We start from the raw sequence: 17648 nt of genomic DNA on the forward strand, positions 1-17648 counted from the left end.
ACAAGCTTCATATCTGATGCCTAACGAAGGTGTATTGACCGCCTCAAAATCCGCACTCATTAAGGAAGTCTATGGGGGAGGGAGGGTGTTTGACCCCCCTCCCCCAAAATAGATACTTGCTGTCTCCTCAAACTACATGCACGATTTTGTTGAAACTTGACCATAACCTTCATCACCCTTGATGTACCAAAATGTATCAACCGCCTCAAAATCTATGCTCATTAAGGGGATCTACAGGGCATGGTTTGACCCTCCCCCACCCCCAAAATAGGTATTTGCTCTTCTCCAAAACTACACATGTGATTTCGATGAAATTTGACCACAACCATCATCACCCATGATGTACCAAAGTTTGTTCATGGCATTAAAAAAAAATATATATATATATCATTGTCTAAGGGGGTCGTGTCTAAGGGGGTCACTCACTGGATGAGTGACTTGCTCCTGATCCAGGTGAGCTTCAGGACGCAAGGTCCCTTTTTAAAAAATGTTTTTAATTTTCTTTTAATGTAGTGCAGTGATATTGGTGGATTTCCAAGCAGAACGATGATGACCTCGTGCAAATGACAGGTTGAAAAGGGCAGAGAAAGAGAGAGGATGTGCAAGAGTAGCAGAGCAGGTTTTTAGAACACGTGTGCTGATGCCATCTGGTCCTGTAGTAGTCAAAGGAAGAAAGAAAAACGTCTCGACCTAATCAGGTGCAAATCGACAGAGTCCAGGAGCAGGAGACATACTTGATGGTTGTTGTTAAGACATTAACAGCAAATCAACCTCACAGCAGCACGATAAAATGATACGACAGTTTGTAAACTTGTCTGATTAGACATGAGATGATTTGAACATTAAAAAAAATGGATTGTTTTTCATCTGAATGTTGATGGGAGAAGTTCAGTCCTGTCTCGTTCCGTTCATGATTTGTTTAAAGGTGCCGCTATTTTGACATATTTATACCACTTTGTAAGAATAATTTCATTGCAAAATGAATTTGTTTTATTTATTTATTTATCTATCTCTGTCATAGGTTCCTATTGTGGAGCAAGTTCTGAAGACCTGGATGAAGAGCAGGTATAGTTGACATGAATTTTGGGGATACCCTTTCTCCAGGATTAAAGTGTGCAATAAATATGATTGTCTGAGCGATATTTGATTATCCAAATACAATCTGAACAACTTGTAGCAGAAGGTATTTATTTGGTCCATAACAGAACTTGAGTAGGACTGATCAGTATCGGGTGTAAACAGGCCTTAATTTTTAATGGTAATAGAGAGCTCTGAGAGCCCTCGGCATACTTGACCACCATTTAGAATTTTTTTCTTCTTCTTTCTGCATTCCCAAATGCCATATCCAACTATGAGATCCATAAATGGCTCGCATATAATATTGTCGCAAGTCTGGCTGGTTAGGTTTAATTCCCTGACCCAAGTGTGATGGATGGGCAGAAAAACACTGACCAGCCCGGATCGCCGAACGGTTTTGCTGAGGAGGTGGACACGTGATCCTCGGAGATTATGGCGGGAGGGGCAGGGAGGCACAGATGGATGCACAAGGGGTTTATACTCGAACCCACAACAGATACACGGACACAGCAACTTAAAATAAACAGGGATTTAATGAAAATAGAAGAAATATTGACAAGGGTAAAATTCAAAAAGTAATAATAATACGTGAAGTAAATTAAGATCTAAAGTCGAGGCACCTCGACACACAGACTTCAACACAGACAAGGGGAAAAGGAAACAAAAGAAAATCCTCCCTTTATTCTGGCACTGAGCTTTGTCCAGAGATGGTCTTTATTGAACTTTGTGATCGATGCGCTTCGTCCTACGTGAGTAAACGTGCCCAAAATGGTGCTGAGCCGCTCTCTGGGCGGGAAACGTACGTGAGGAGATATTCAACGCCAGGGCTTACGAACCGCCGTGCGGCTTCCTCATCGATCGCGCTTGCCGATTCTGCTCTCTGCAGAATGGTGCTGCTCCCTTTGGTGACTGGCACGAGGCTTCAAGATCAGTCTCTCACAACCCAAAAAAGAGTCGATGGCCAGAATCTTGCTCCTCCATGCAAGCCAGTTCACCTCAGTACAAATACAAGAATCGTGCCGCAGTCTTCATGCGTTGAAGGAAAGCCAGCCGTAATGCCCTGATCTTACATGCCATCTCCTAGCTCTGTCATCTCTCGACCATGTCCACACACCCAATTCAACCCAACCAAACCAAAACCACTCCCTTCTGATGTCACGCCCCTCAATCATCCACTTCTGGGCGTGGCTTGTTTGCACGAAAACCAGAGAGGCGGGGCTTCTGCCTGCTCGGCACGTTTTGCTTGCATGTTATAAAAATGCACTTCTTTCATGGCTGGCTTGTAAATACAAAAATGCAGGTCGTCACATGGGGGCAACTACATACTGGGGAACTTGGCTTTAATCCCAATCTAATGAACACAGCATCCCTCCCAATGTGGTGACAAGTAACACTTGAGCTCAGTTTCCCTACTTTTATTTACATTGAGATGTCTCCTACACGTCCACAGACCAAGCAACTATACAATCCTAACTTTGCTATGACATTCCTCCATCTCCCCAACAACCATAACAATATTATACTGTGATTGCAAATTTTAACATGATTACATTATTGGCATTTAAAGTAGCCGTTTCAATTACACAGTCATACTGGATGTATGGAGGCCGTAGCCAAAATGACGGTCATTGAATGGGAATATGGAAATATGGCTGCTATGTACTAAATAATGTGCCTCAGGTTTACATGATACTAATAAATTAACATAATACACCAATTTATTGAGTTCAGGTAAAAATGCCTCTGGAAATATGTATATACAGATGTGATGAAATATCTTGCTTGTCGCTTGAAATAAATGTAATGCAAAAAAAAAAAAAGTTAACTTTCGGGACTTTGAGCAACAGAAAGAGAAACTTCTCGTTCAGTTCAAAATAATCACAGCAACCCAGCAAACACAATGCCTTTAAAACAAGTTTAAGGATTTTACAACATTGTGACAACGTAAAATTGTTTGCTGGGAACACAGCAACAATATCCAGCAAGAAGGTTAAGTCTCGGGAAGATCGCCAAGGGTAAACGGGGGAGGACTAAAGGGGGGTTGGGTGTGAGAAGACTTGCCCATGGCGATCGCTTTGTGATCACAGATATCTAGTAATTAATGCCAGAGAACTGTTCGTAAGTTTGTTTTGCGGCTTGAAGGGAGTGCCGGATTGTGTTGCCACGTGTGAGGTGTAAAATTGCAAGTTTCCTCCACAGCAGACTTGCAATACCCTTTCCAACTACCACTAGGTGGTGTTTGCATATGCATATTTTAGGTCATCTAATTTCGATTCTCGAAGAGATGAACTTATAAAATGGGCAGTGATGTCCGTTTGTCCGTTAACTCTTTGTTATATTTTTGCTACTCCCTTATCACCCAGCTGATTGTTCTGAAACTTGACACATGAATAACAAATAGTGGCTGCCACAATTGCTTGGGCTTCGATTTTTCGATTTTTAAAATTTATTTTTTTATTTTGTTTTATTTTATTTTTTGTTCATGGGGGCTACCAAGGGTGGAGAGATACCCCCTGAAATTTCGGATCCCGACTTGTCCCTTACCAACCAATTGCTCTGAAACCTGATACAGCCCTTCTTCTTGATGGTCCTCAGAATTACTCGGTCTTAAATTTTTTGATTTCAGATCGGGGGAGCTGCCAGGGGAGTGCATGCAGGCAAAGCTCAACGTTCACTTTTTTTTGTTATTTCCAGTAATCTTTAAAATCAACATGAACATCTGGCTTAAAGTAGATTTCATACAGATCTTCACGGGGTAACACACAATGTAAAAAGATATATTTTGCCGCCCTCTTTAGACAAATTGAACCTGCACCACCATTTTGCAGTGGGTGGTACAAGCTCAGAGCTTTGGCACTGAATGAAACAGAGTGCAACACAATTAACCTTTTTAAAGTCCATGAAATAATTAAATTAATAGATTAACTGAAAGTGTGCGTGTGTGTGATTATAAAATTTGACTTTACTGATTTTATATAGATTAAAAAAAAATATTGGCCGATTCTGCTACTCGTGCAGATTATTATCATTTTTTGGCATCACTTATTGTAATGACATGATTTTTTTCTTCTTTTTTCCATGCTTTCTAATGGCTATGACTACAGTGCATCACCACTGCGACTGTGGTGGAAATGAACTCATTTTTTCCACAATTTGGATCAGCATACCAAAGGAGAATCTTTAATTTCGTATATACAGAGGAAGAACTTTCAATGATTCACTGAAACATTCGAATGAACTTCACTAACTGGAAGGCCGAAGCTATCACTCTTCTACACAATTTGACATCCATGGGAGGGTGAGACATTTGGCAATTCAACTACGGGATGAGCTGATAGGCACTGAGCAAAATAACTCAGAACTGCAATACATGGCCACTTTGGGTGGGAGGGAGAGAATGACACAATCATAGCAAAAGTTTCCAGTGTTATCAACCAGGTCACCCTGTTTCTATGCAGCGAGCAAGACCTTTTTCAAAGTAAGATATTCATTTATGAATGTGTCGGTCAAGACTGTTGGGAAAAGGGAAACATTACTGACAGCCAATTTGACGACTACAAAAATTTAATTTATAAAGTACAAACAACAATTCAACAAGTGAATATAATTGAGAATACATTAATATAATTAGTTTTCTTCTACATCACTGAGGATGCAGATTACAAAGTGGTAAATAATGACATTGACGTGTATACCGTGTCGGAGAGGTGCCGTGCTTACGATTGACGGATTGACGTTATTGAGTGGCTGTGAATCGATACATTTCAAATCGCTTCTCTAATCGATTGGTGTATCGACCGGCACAGAATCCTTTTATTTTAAACTAATGATCTACCATGTGCAGTTATCTTGATGCTGATGAAGTATCAATTACATGGAAGGAAGAAAGGAAGTGTGCTCATTTGATAAAGTAATTGACGGATACAAAATGAAGTGTTTCATGCTTGTCTGTGCAAAAAGCAAGTTTTATCCAAAATACAACACAGGCTGGGAGTCCCCGGGTTACAAACGGATTTTGTTTTAAACAATCGTTGATGCATGAAGAAAATTGATTGGCCGTTGATTCAGTGTTATAAATGGTGGTATCGGCGCACGAATTGGAGGATACTCACCTGGTGATTGAAGAAGCTGAGCAGGAGACCAACCATTACATTGTTGCCCATGCTCGCATCGTTTAAATATTAAAATTCTTAAACATGGCATTTTCCTTATTTTGAATTCCACAAAGCTCAGATTCGTTTTGAGAAAGCTCTTCTCAAAACAGAAAATGACAATCTCTGTTGGTGTCATCTGACAACAATCGATACTCTTCTCCTGCCTTGTCAGATGACAGAGTTTATTTTGTTATCATATGCTGCACAAGCAACACCGAACAGTCCAGAATACTCGAGCATCCTAGAATGTTGTCGGTCTGATTTTGAAATGTAACTTTTTTTTATTTTAACTGATGTTTTGACGCACTCGATAGGCTTGGAACGTATGACGTCAAGACGTACTGCTCAGGAAGGCCGTACAATAGGTTTTAACTTTTAACCTCAGCAGCGTACTTTGATCGCGTTTCCCTTTGTCCTCAAGACTGTTTCTAAAGCAATTGTTTATTTAAATGAATCACGTCGGCTTTGGAAAGGAAAGTTGTTTCTCTTTGTGAGTTTCAAAGCAAAATATATGTCATCACACCAGATTTCCGAGCTGTTTGCCATATTAACATTTTTTCGAATTGGAGCCAATTTTTTTTCCCTTCCCCCATCACATGACTATTATCTCCTTGAAATGTCTATAATGTGACACTTTTAAAAAATTTGTTTATTCAAATTCACTCAAAACAAGGGTGAAAGCTACTCGAGGTTTTTGGGTTGCATGCAGTGCTGTAATTGGCACTCACACTGACTCTAGTTGGCCAATGCTGATCATGAAAAATTGCCTATGTGGCCTGGCGATATCAGCACAGCATGTATATTGCTGCGGACCCGGGGTCGGGGGCGAGAAGACCACGTGGGGTGGGGAGGGGAAGGTACCTCGTGTTTCCAACAGACTCTCCAGAATCACAGGCCATCGCACACAAATAACTTTGTGACACGGCGGGTCGCTAATCGACCGTGAACGCAAATAACTTGACCACATGACTTGGGTTCCTCCGTCTAATGAATACTGTTTACCTAATGTTCACGTGATCTAATTACTGGGGGACATGCCCTCGGTACGCCCTGTTCAAACTGGATCAGATGCAGCCGGGCGTAACTGCCCAAGGACGTCCCTGCAAGAAAAACAGATTGTTGGGGGATAACGTCCCGGTTAGGCTAGAATACGGACCATGCTGGACCAATGAAGGAAAAGACGAAAACGAGCTGGGAACATTTCTACACAAAGCATTTATTTACACTCAAGCGTGGAAAGGTATGTGGCACAGTGAATGGGGTTTCTTATTTTGTATAGCAGGGATAGCAAAGAATTTGTGGGGTGCAACAAAAGGCAAGCAATTTACAAAAGCAGACACAGAGCAGACTTATCCCGTTAGAACTTCTACAGTCTTAACTTATGCTACGACAGGTGCCATCACAAACGCACTAATCTGAGGAAGATGAGATAGTCCTCACCTGTTCTCTTTCCTTCTGGCTAACGGCCTCACAATACCTGGCGCGGTCGGCCGACCAACGCAACTCAGTACGCTTTGGGAAAGGTAGGAGGGAGAAATACTGGTGTCTCGGGAGTGGGAGGTGTGGTATGGTGTGCCAGAGGAAACTGATTACGAATCAGTAATGGGTGCTCTTTTGTGCGTGCGAAGGGGACGAGATAGAGGGGTGGAAAGAGAGAAGATGAGTGAGGCAAAAGATTCCTCGCCAAGTCGTGCATAAGGTCTGTGAGTGTGGCGTGTACCTCCGTGGGACGCTCCGTTTGAGCATTCCCACCTCAAGAGATGGCGTGTTATCTCCTGCTTAGTCACTTTGCCGGGGCTCGTGGAAACGTTCACAAGAACGTCTGTCGCCCACCAACCACGAGTGTATATCCAGTGATGGGCAGGCAGGCAGGTGAAGAAGCGGGCGAGGCAGGTGAAAATGAGGGCGGACGGCTTCGCGATCTGCCTTTTATAAGCCCCGGGCGAAGGGTGGGGTGACGACCCGAATCGCACTTCCCTATTGGTCCATGGCATTTCTAGCCACGCTCTGCCAGGCTCCTGTGGCTGGAAGCAGTCTTATTCGCACATCCGGCGCGACACGGCCCGGAGCTCCGTACCGAACTCCCGGACCGCTCTTCCCGCGACCCCCCCCCTCCCCCTCGCCGCCTGTCCTGCCGTGTTCTGGCGACTGGACGAGGGGTCGTATCAATCTTGCGTGCCCATTCGGGGCACCCCCGACAGAGATGCAGTTGGTGCTGCTAACGTTCTTGGCTTGTCCCCGCATCACGCGGTCTGAGTAATATGAGCCGTGCAGCCCGCCTCTGTTTAGTGGCGATTGTATTGATACCGCGGTACGAGGAGGTGCGGGAATATTTTTCCCGTGTGCGGGAGATGGTTGTCAAGTTGGTGAGAAAGGTGAGATGCCGTTTTAAATTGGCACGCAGATTTGAATGAAAGGTTGTGCCATGTGCGCGCTGGCAGCGTCTTCCTTATTGTTGTGATTCGCTCACAGGAGACTGCGCGGGCGTTTGTTAGTCGTATCGTGTGAGTTTGCTTGCTTGCTTGATTTGATTTGATTTGTCCCATGGATAAAAGGAAAGGGTTGAAATGGAAGATAGAGATATAATTAGACTTGGCAAAAGACCCATGCAATGCACTTCATCCCATTAACCCATGAGACAAGAGGGGAAGATCTGACTGCATGAAAACGAACAAAATAACTGCCTGGGATCACTATGTTGGGTGCCATTGCCTTCGAGGCATGTGGTCTCACAGAACTGCAAAAGTGTGTGTGTGCGTGTGTGTGTGTGTGTGTGTGTGTGTGTGTGTGTGTGTGTGTGTGTGTGTGTGTGTGTGTGTGTGTGTGTGTGTGTGTGTGTGTGTGTGTGTGTATGTACGTGTGGCATGCGATGAGCACTCCCCTGATCTCCAATGGACATAAAGTCCCACACCAAAGTGTCACCTGCAATCTGGAGGCCTCAGCCCAGCAACTGTCAACTAGACAAAGATTACATGGTCAACATCAGTTAACCGTTAAAGAGAGTCGGCTATCCGGACTTTCGGCTGATTTGCTTTCATCAGGATGGCATTCCAATAAATATCTAATCAATGATGACCACATTCGTCGTTTAAACATCATTCGCACCTCCTGGCTGTAATTGTGAGCATCTCTGGATTGTCACACGGTAAAACCGCATAATCCGCAAAGAACAACCATCTGCTTGCCACCCAGACAATTGTTCCCGCTAATGCAAATCATTCAACCAGAAGGCATGTGGTGCTATCGTTGGGTAGATCGAAATGTGGAGTGTGACGAGCACTCCCCGATCTACCATGGATATAAAGTTGTACACCGTGGTTTTACCGTGTGAGACGTAATCTGCGGAGATGTTCACCATAACAGCCAGGAGGTGTGATGTATGTATGTATTGTTGCGAATTCTGGCCCGCCTGGCGTGCGATCGGCCGCGCAACTCGAATCGTGACCGCGTCACCCACCGGTCAGACAATTCAGTCATGACCCTCTTTGGAACTACCGCCAGGAGCTAGTCACGGGTGGGGGTTTAACCCCACCACGATCGTGCCAATTGCCCACCCGCGCAGGATAGGGTTGCTCGCCAAATTCGACCTACCTAAGTACCTGCGCGAGTCGTCGACCGGGTGATCGTACCTCGCTGCAGGTCGGCCAAGGACACCAACCGCTTAAGCGGTCCGTTCCGTGCTACAGTGATAACCGAGCGGTGTTATCGCTGACCTCGACGGATGTGATTCTGTTTCCCGGGTGCTTACACCCCTCTACCAATTTCTTCCGTGATGCAAGATGGCACTTTCAAAACAGGGAATAGGACGCAACGAACGGGGAACAGTTCAATTAGCACATTTATTAGACATTGCACGTACTTACAGTCACAGCAATGAATCATGCATGTATGTGCAGTCAAAGCATGCAGATAAAAGAATTACCACCGAATAAAGCGTTTTATTCGCACACACAGTCACTTAAACAAGTCTACTGACTAGACGGCGCCACCACATGCATTTATACAAAAAGCAAAGAAAAGCCACCCCCAAAGACAAGGGTGGCAGACAGGTCCGTGGACCGAATGTGACGTGGAGCCTGGATGAACGGTCAGGCCCACGAGACCGAAGGGTCTAACCCGTGCCCTCATGGCGCGGCGGTGGGCAGGTCGCGACGTCTACTCCCCCACGGCCTGGCGTGGCCGCGCCTGTCCTCTGACACCCGGCTTGGTCGGTGAGCTCTCTCCGGCGTTCTCCACCCGGATGCGCAGGCTCGCGCCACAGAGCAGGCACCACGGAACGGACGGGGTTACCAGCGCTCTCTCAGCGTGGATGCTCGGTATGGGGGGAATTGCTGATGCTCTCTCAGCACTTCGATGCCCTCTTAGCCAGTCGATGCTTTTTTAGCGAGTTGACGCTTTCTTAGCGAGTTGACGCTCGAACGAGCACTCTGGACCGCCTTGGCTCTGGCAAACTCTCCCTGGCTGTGGTCTCCACTTCACCCCTTTTCCCGGCGGTGGTCTCCACGTCGCCCTTTGGTTTGCCTCCGAGCTCCTCTCCGCGTCCCTGCTCCGTTCACCAACTCTCGCTCTGACACCACCACCGTCTCCCCACAACCGGCTGACTTGAGCTCCGTCTCTCGAAAACTGAATCCAGACTGACTTGTAACTGATCGTGAGCTCGTCTCCCCCACCACTGACTGCGAGCTCCGTTCACCAACACTGGCAACCGGCCCACCGACACTTCTCTCGACACTGCCTCGAGCTCCGTAAAACCCACTGGCCCTGAGCTCCGTTCTGCTCGCCCTTTTATAGGGCCAGGGAAGCGAGAATCGACCCCTGACCCTTGACCTTCAACCCCGGCAAAGCCGACATGGTAGAAATCGCCAAAACACACGCTCGACAGCGTGACCCCTGACCCCGGCAGAGCCGATGTGTGTAATTCACCGAAGCTTCGCCTCGACAGCGCAACCTTTGACCACGGCAAAGCGGACGTCGCGGGAATCATCGGAGCGCTCGTCCTGACAGCGTGAACTCCGACCCTGGCAAAGCGGACATGATAAAAATCATCGGAGCGCTCGTCCTGACAGCGTGAAGATGGCGTTGTGTCTGGGATGGAGGTGAAGCGATGTTTGCGGGGTGGCGTTGTTGATGGTAGTGAAGGGAAAAGGGCAAAGGTGGTGGTGGTTTGGTTGTGGTTGTTTGGGAACGATGTTGGTGGCAATTTGGTTGTTGTGGGCGTCGTTTGAGAATGGCGGTGAAGCGATCTTTGCGGGGTGGAGTTGTGGAGGTAAAGAGGCGAAGGTGGTGGTGTTTGAGTTTTAGTTGTTTGGGAATGATGTTGGTGGTGGCTATTTGGTTGTTGGGGGATGATTGGTCCAAAATAATGTTGGAGAATAGAAAAACGGCTATCTCAAAGCGTTGCAGCCTGGTGAACACGAATAAAACCCTCTAAGCAACGGTGGGGAACTATCTGCACATAAACTTACCGGCATAACTGATCTAAGGACCTTTCTGGTGTTGTGCAAATTTCCACAGCCATAACAGTATGTATATTACACACATACACATGATAAAAATTTTATATACTTGTGCGTGGCCGTATGTGCAAAAAAAAAACCCCAAAAAACTTCAAACCACATGCCAGAAACAATAACCACACAGGCCGTTCCTTCGCTCTCGCGTGCCCGTATATGCGTGGCCTTTATCGTTGGAGTTTAAGAAATAAGTCAGGTGAATACGATTTTAAAATGGAGGAGTTGCACGTACTGTATTGAGAAAATAAATTAAAAGTATGGATCAATTGATCAGATATTGCGTATAATTATTTTTATTTTATTTGTTGTGTAGATTCAAATGGATTCAATAGTTGTCATCCAAACTGTTAAATATGTTGTAATGTCCATGTCTTCAGATCCCTCTCGGTTTAGTGAAAGACCACCTGTTTTGAGAGATCTATTTGGACTTTTTGAATGAAAGATCCTGATGTTGTTCGGCTTTATAATTTTAATTTTGTATTTTTCACGACACAGATAATGACAACAATCTCGATATTGAGCGATTCACTTCAGGACATCCGCTGTTGCCTTGATGCAGTGCAGCATTTGAGTCAAGATCGGGACGATCTTTTGAGCAAGTGCAAGGATTTGCCCACAACATCTGGTGTGTCGCAGTGCCGTTGCTTCGAGAATAATTGTTCTAACTTTGTATTAAACCTTTAAAATGACTTGTAACGTATTCTTATGATACTGTTGTTTACAATCATGTTATTAAGTTGTGGCATCAAGCTGCGCGCAAGTGGGTGCATATCGACTGGATAAGGGAAATGAGCAGGCTGAGGGAATGAGGGCTGTGTAAGCTCGCACTTAAAGCTGACAGGCTGGATAAATATGGAAAAGTGTGGGTTGATTGGGGGGAGGATGGAGCATCAGTTGTACCAGTGGTGGGAACAGGGACTGGAGCTTGGGCTGGTGGTGGTGTGGTGGGTGTCTGATTGGTGATATTAAAGATCTGGAATGAGAATCAAAGTTCATGTTTTTGATGTGTATGTGGAATATATATATATATATATATATATATATATATATATATATATATATATATATATATATATATATATGTGTTTATATATGTATATATGTATTTTTGTGTGTGTGCCTGCCTGTCATAAAGTTGACCATAAGAAAGGTTTTAATGTTTTTAACTTGGAAAGCAAACATTGTTTTAAGTAGTGGTGGTGGTGTTGTTGGAAGTAAAGAGTTTAGGACAATAATTTGGATTTAATTCATTACATTTTTGCCTCTGATTATATTTGAATATGGAAAAGGGTCAAAGGTCTGTCGCACTCTTGTTACCCAGTTTGAAATGCAGGGTGGGCCCAAAAAAATGTACCCAATTTCAAAATTTGTACCCAAAAAATGTAACACCCCCCCAAAATACAGGGGTTGCCCCCCCCAATTTTTTTAATCTGGCTTTCATGGGGTCTATGGGGGTTTTCCCCCCAAATTTGCTTTCTTCTCAGAAACTACACATGCATTTCTGATGAAATGTGACAATAACCTTTATCACCCGTGATGTACCAAAGTTTTTGTTCATGACATTTAAGAAGAAAAAAAAAACATTCATTGGCATTTGCTTTCTTTTCCTTTACATATTTTGTTGGTCATCCGTGCCTACCAGTGGTTCCCTGGTTATCTTATCCAGCCGCTACCAGTTGAGCACCCAGGGGTATTACCCCTATGTTTAATTCTGTTATCTGCAAACTAAACTCCACCCACTCCTCAAATTTCAGATGGTGTTACTTTGCTCCATTGCACAGCCCCTGCACAAAAATATAGGTATTGGATGCTTTCTTCCTTTAAATTTCACAGAGGTAAAGGTCAAAAATGAATATGAAATTGAGGTTTTCGACCAGCCGATGCTTTAATATTGTTGCGGATCGGTGGTTCGAGTTTCGCCACGAGGGGAAGCGCTCAAGTTCCTCCCAAACATCTGATCCTGAGGCCACCAAGCACAGTTAACTCCGCGCTCCAGCGGGTTAAGTAATCACGAACACCGATTCCCACTGCCAATCCTGGAAGGGTGTCACTACTTTGTGTGATACCGTTTCCAGTGGATTGACCGCTCCAAGTGAGGTCTTGTGCCCTCGATGCGTACTTGCGTTAACTTACCGTATCAAGTGCAGCCGAGCAGACCTGCCAAGTACGCACCGGCTAACAAACGCAAATCATGTGGGGTAGATCTTCCCAGCTAGTACTATGGGCAGATGATGCTGGACCAATGGAGGAAAAGACAGGACGAATTGGGTCCATTCACAATGAGAGCATCTTATTTATAAAGCGAGGGTGAGGAAAGGCATGTGGAACAATAAAAGGTTTTAATACAAAGCAATATGTACAGCAGGAGAAAGCAAGGATTTGTGGGATGCAGCAAAATAAATAGTTGTGTTTAAAAGAGAAGACGTAGGGCAGAGTTAAACCGATAGTAAACTTCTGCAATCTTAATTATGCGAACATGACAGGTGCCATCAGACACACACCCTCAGAAATTAGAAAGAAAGGGAGAGATAGTACGAGGTGTTTGCGACGTCTCTTACCTTGCGTCTTCGACGGACCAACGCAACCGAGTTGCAGAGGAGGGTTAAGGGGGGGGGGGGAGGAAAACTGAAGGTGACTAAGGTTCGTGATTGGAGGAGTTGTGATGATTGGCAGATGAGATGTAATGCAGAGAGGAAGGTGTAAAGATGTCGGACAGGAGTTTTTGGAAACGAAGAAAAGAACATGTGAGAGGATAGACTTAACGTGAAGTGTAACGAGGTCTGTTCATGTAAATTCTAATCCTACCTAATTGCACTCCATCTGGCTCTTCCGCTCGGTCATAGACTTCGTTTTGCTCCGTAACTCCAAGAACAAGAATGGCGGGACAAAAGGGGCAGAAGAAGAAGAGCGGGCAGGCCTGTTGAGAGGCGGGTGGGCTGGAGAAGAAGGCAGGCCAGATCAGAACTTACTTTTATACCTCCTCAGCGGGGGTGGCGCTTGAGAGCAGAACAGCCTGAGCAATCAGTGTTTTCCCACACCCTCATTGACGTGTGGATTCAAAGCACTGTGTTGGTCCTGCCCTGACGAGGATTTCTCATTGGAAATGGTCTCATTTGCTCTGAACTCCATCATGTGATTAAGCTCCTAGAATAACGTGGACGATAACATCTGGTTGACGATGCATCTGGTGGTGCTCTCTGGCCACGAACATGAGCTCGACACCAAATGGGGGGCTGCAGTTGAGCGGAATGCTGTGGCTATTCCCATTATGTTGAACTGCGCCCAGCTCACACTCATGCCGCAAGCTTGACGCTAGAACATCCAGCCCCGAGAATGTGTAAGGGTTCGTTCCACACCCTTGTCTCTTGTCGGTTCAGAGGGAGTTGGTGGTGATGGTGGTTGAGGGGTGGTGTAGCGTAGCAATTGTAGTGCGGCAAGTTTGTGATGTTGATGGCGGTCATGTTCAAGATTGTGGCGTCTATGGTGAGTATAGGCGAGCTTGAGCTGTGGTTTGATGATGTGGGGATTGTTATGAAGGCGTCGGGATGGTTGTGGAATTGTTGTCGCATTTGGGTTGGAGTATGCAAAGGTCTGAGGTGAGCATCGGTTCGAAAATGATGCGAGGTTCGAATGAGGTTTTTGGCACCACATGTTCATGAGGTGCTCCTGTTGCTAGGGTCTGTGACATTCATGCTTGTGTGAAGTGAAGTAAAATAAAGAATGTGAACAAAGACCTGCCAAAAAGCCCTTGCAATGTATCTTCTTCCCTAAACCCACAAGACCTGTGGGAAGGAAGGGCTCTCCAAAACGGATACTAATGAAATAACTGTCTTGGGACTGCTATATGTTGTCTGCCATTGCCTTGGGGAGTGGTGGTTTCGCAGAACCACAACAATATTTTATCCAATCCAGACAAGACTTGGCACATAAATTCTTTGTCCCCTTCAGACAGCCCCTTCAGACTAAAATGGGTAAGCATTGGTCCTCATTGATTTTACTTGATTATAAGTGGATTGGGGGTAGGGGGAGGGGTTTCCATGAAGACTTATTGCCTTCACTTGTGGATGACTGCAATTCTATTGGTTCACGAAAAAGTAAGTGACCACTATATTTGTTATTGGTGTGTGTCTGTCTGTCTGCCCCGAGCATAGCTCCATGGATTTTGATCGGATCCTGATAAAATTTTGGTGGGAGGTTTATATCCTGCTCTGGTTGTGTTTTCCTGGGAATGGGCGTGGTGCGACCATTTTGGGTGGAGCTACACCCAAAAAACGTGTTTTTAGGGGGTAGGTCAGGTCAGGTATGGGAGCATGTGCCAGAACAGCACGTCGCTGCGTCCACTTTCCGCCGGTACTCCAGGGGCCTCCGTCTGGCCATCCCCCAGGCAGATGCCAGGCCCATCCCCATCTCCTTGAGATGATGGTCAACCTGTTGCAACCATGAGGCACGTGGTCGACCCACTGGCCTCCTCCACTCATGAGACTCCCTCGCTGAGAGAATCTGGTGAGCAGGATCAGAGTCAGGAAAACGAGCCACATGTCCATACAGCCGCAACTGACGCTCACGGACTATGCAGGTAACAAATCTCATCCGAGTCTCTCTCAGCAACCGCTCGTTGGACACAAAATCCGACCAGCGATAGCCAAGGATTCTCCGAAGAGACCTGGTACCAAAGGAATTAAGTCTCCGTCTCAGATCCTTGGTCAGAGTCCAAGTCTCGCACCCATAGAGCAAGACTGGAAGTACCAAGGACCTGAAGACTCGGACTTTCGTCCTCCCGCACAGGTACCGGCAGCGCCACACCCCATGATCCAGTGAATCCATGACTCCCCAGGCCCGACCCAGACGTCTATTGACCTCTGACTCGCAGCCAGCAGAGACATGAATATCACTGCCAAGGTAAGTGAATCTCTCCAAGACCTCAACATCCTCACCACAAACAGACACAGACAGGACAGCAGCATCCAAGATGTCACCGAAAGCCTGGATCTTAGTTTTGACCCAAGAAACCCGTAATCCCAATGGCTCCGACTCCTCATTCAGCACCTCAAGGGCCCCCAAGAGGATGTCTAAAGTCTCCGCAAGGATGACTGCATCATCTGCAAAGTCAAGGTCTGAGATCTTGACATTCCCAAATGACGCACCGCAACTTGATCTCTCCGACATCCTCCCTAGAATCCAGTCCATACAAGTGCTGAAAAGTGTGGGGGCAAGTACACATCCCTGACGAACTCCAGTAACAACTGGAAATAAGTCAGAGATGGTACCACCACACTTCACAGCACTCTCAGTACCAGAGTAGAGTTCAGACATCAGATCGATCAGTTTTGGTGGCACCCCACGAAGACCAAGAATCCTCCAGAGGACATCCCGATTCACTGAATCGAACGCTTTACAGAGATCAACATAGGCTGCAAGCAGCCCCTGCCGAAACTCTCGTCTGCGTTCGGTGAGGACACGAAGTGCAAGGATACGGTCAATCGTTGACCTCTTTGGTGTAAAGCCTGACTGCTCTGGACGCTGGTGCTCAAGCAGATGGTGGCGAACCCTATCGAGAATTATCCGAGCAAAGACCTTGCCCGGCACTGAGAGCAGCGTCACCCCTCGGTAGTTGTTGCAGTCTTGGCGATCACCCTTCCCTTTCCAGAGAGGGACAACAAGGCCCCTCTTCCAGTCAGTTGGGATGATGCCTGTGTTCCAGACAGAGCACAAAACTGCATGCAACGACACGAGTGCAGCATTTCCACCAGCCTTGAGAAGTTCGGCATGGATGCCACAGATCCCTGGAGCTTTGCCCCGTTTCAACTGGTTCACCGCAGCCCGTGTTTCCACAAGCGTAGGTGGACCACAGTTGATTCGAGGGTCAGCAACAGGGATTGTAACACCCTTGACGTCCAACTCGACAGTTGGGGGATCAGCCTGGTACAACCGCTCAAAGTAACCGGCCCAGCGGGCCTTCACTTCAGACTCCTCTGTCAAGAGCCTACCACTCTCTGCTCGAACTGCAGTGCTCCGAGGGATGGGCTTGGATGAACGTAATGCGCGAATTCCCCTGAAAGCGGGACGAGAATCACCTGTCCACAAGTGATGCTCTACCCCCTCACAGATTCCTCGCACATAGGCCTCCTTGTCCACCCTCAGTGCACGTACAGTTTTACGCCTCAGCTCCCTGAACAGCTCAGCTCTGCCATTCAGCCTGGCCCTGCGACTCTGGTCAATGGTATCCAGTGTCCCTTGAGAGACAAAATTCTTCTTTGCCCTGCGGTGAACTCCAAGGCATCCACCGGCAACATCAAGGACGGTGGTCTTTAAGGCGCTCCACAACTCTTCAGGACCCCCCAAAGCACCCAGACCCCCCAAGTGTCCACTCAGCCTGTTCGCAAACTCCTCAGCTACTTTCTCATCCCTGAGCTTGGCAACATCCAGCCTCGGCTGGGATGGTACCATTCTCCAGGATTTAAGGTGCAGCTTTAGAGTTGCTACAACAAGCCTGTGGTCAGTATTGAGGAACTGAGCACTCCGGTAGACCCTGCAGTTCTGCATCATCCTCCAACGACCGTCAATGAGGACATGGTCAATCTCCTTTGCCACATCGCCAGCGTTGGAATACCAATTCCAGCGATGAGCCACCCTAAGTCCATGACTTCTTGCAAAGTCAAGGAACTTAGTGCCATTCTGGTTCATAGTTCCTGACCCATGGGGACCAACACACACCTCATAACCGTCCCTATCAGTTCCAGTCGATGCATTGAAATCCCCCAAGACTAGAAGTGTATCTCGTCTGGGGCACTGATTAACCACAGACTCGAGTGTGGCGTAGAATGCATCCTTCACGGTGAGATCACTCGCCTCAGTCGGAGCATAAACAGAGACCAGGGAAATGACACCTAAGGAGTGACGAATC

At 46.4% G+C, this 17648-nt stretch overlaps 1 protein-coding gene across 4 annotated transcripts in view; it reads left to right on the forward strand.

Annotated features, from left to right (window-relative positions):
- Positions 1–17648, forward strand: part of SETDB1 (SET domain bifurcated histone lysine methyltransferase 1) — a 164483-nt gene that overhangs the window by 48414 nt on the left and 98421 nt on the right. For all 4 annotated transcript variants that reach the window (XM_085849564.1, XM_085849563.1, XM_085849561.1 and 1 more), the window contains 2 exons: positions 1022–1065; positions 11240–11369. In XM_085849564.1, the coding sequence (XP_085705690.1) occupies positions 1022–1065; positions 11240–11369 (174 nt within the window). The remainder of the gene's footprint in view (positions 1–1021; positions 1066–11239; positions 11370–17648) is intronic.

This window comes from Eptatretus burgeri, chromosome 12 (assembly GCF_056783735.1).
Source record: "Eptatretus burgeri isolate ZD-2024b chromosome 12, Ebu_testis_v1, whole genome shotgun sequence".
Lineage (NCBI taxonomy): Eukaryota > Metazoa > Chordata > Myxini > Myxiniformes > Myxinidae > Eptatretus > Eptatretus burgeri.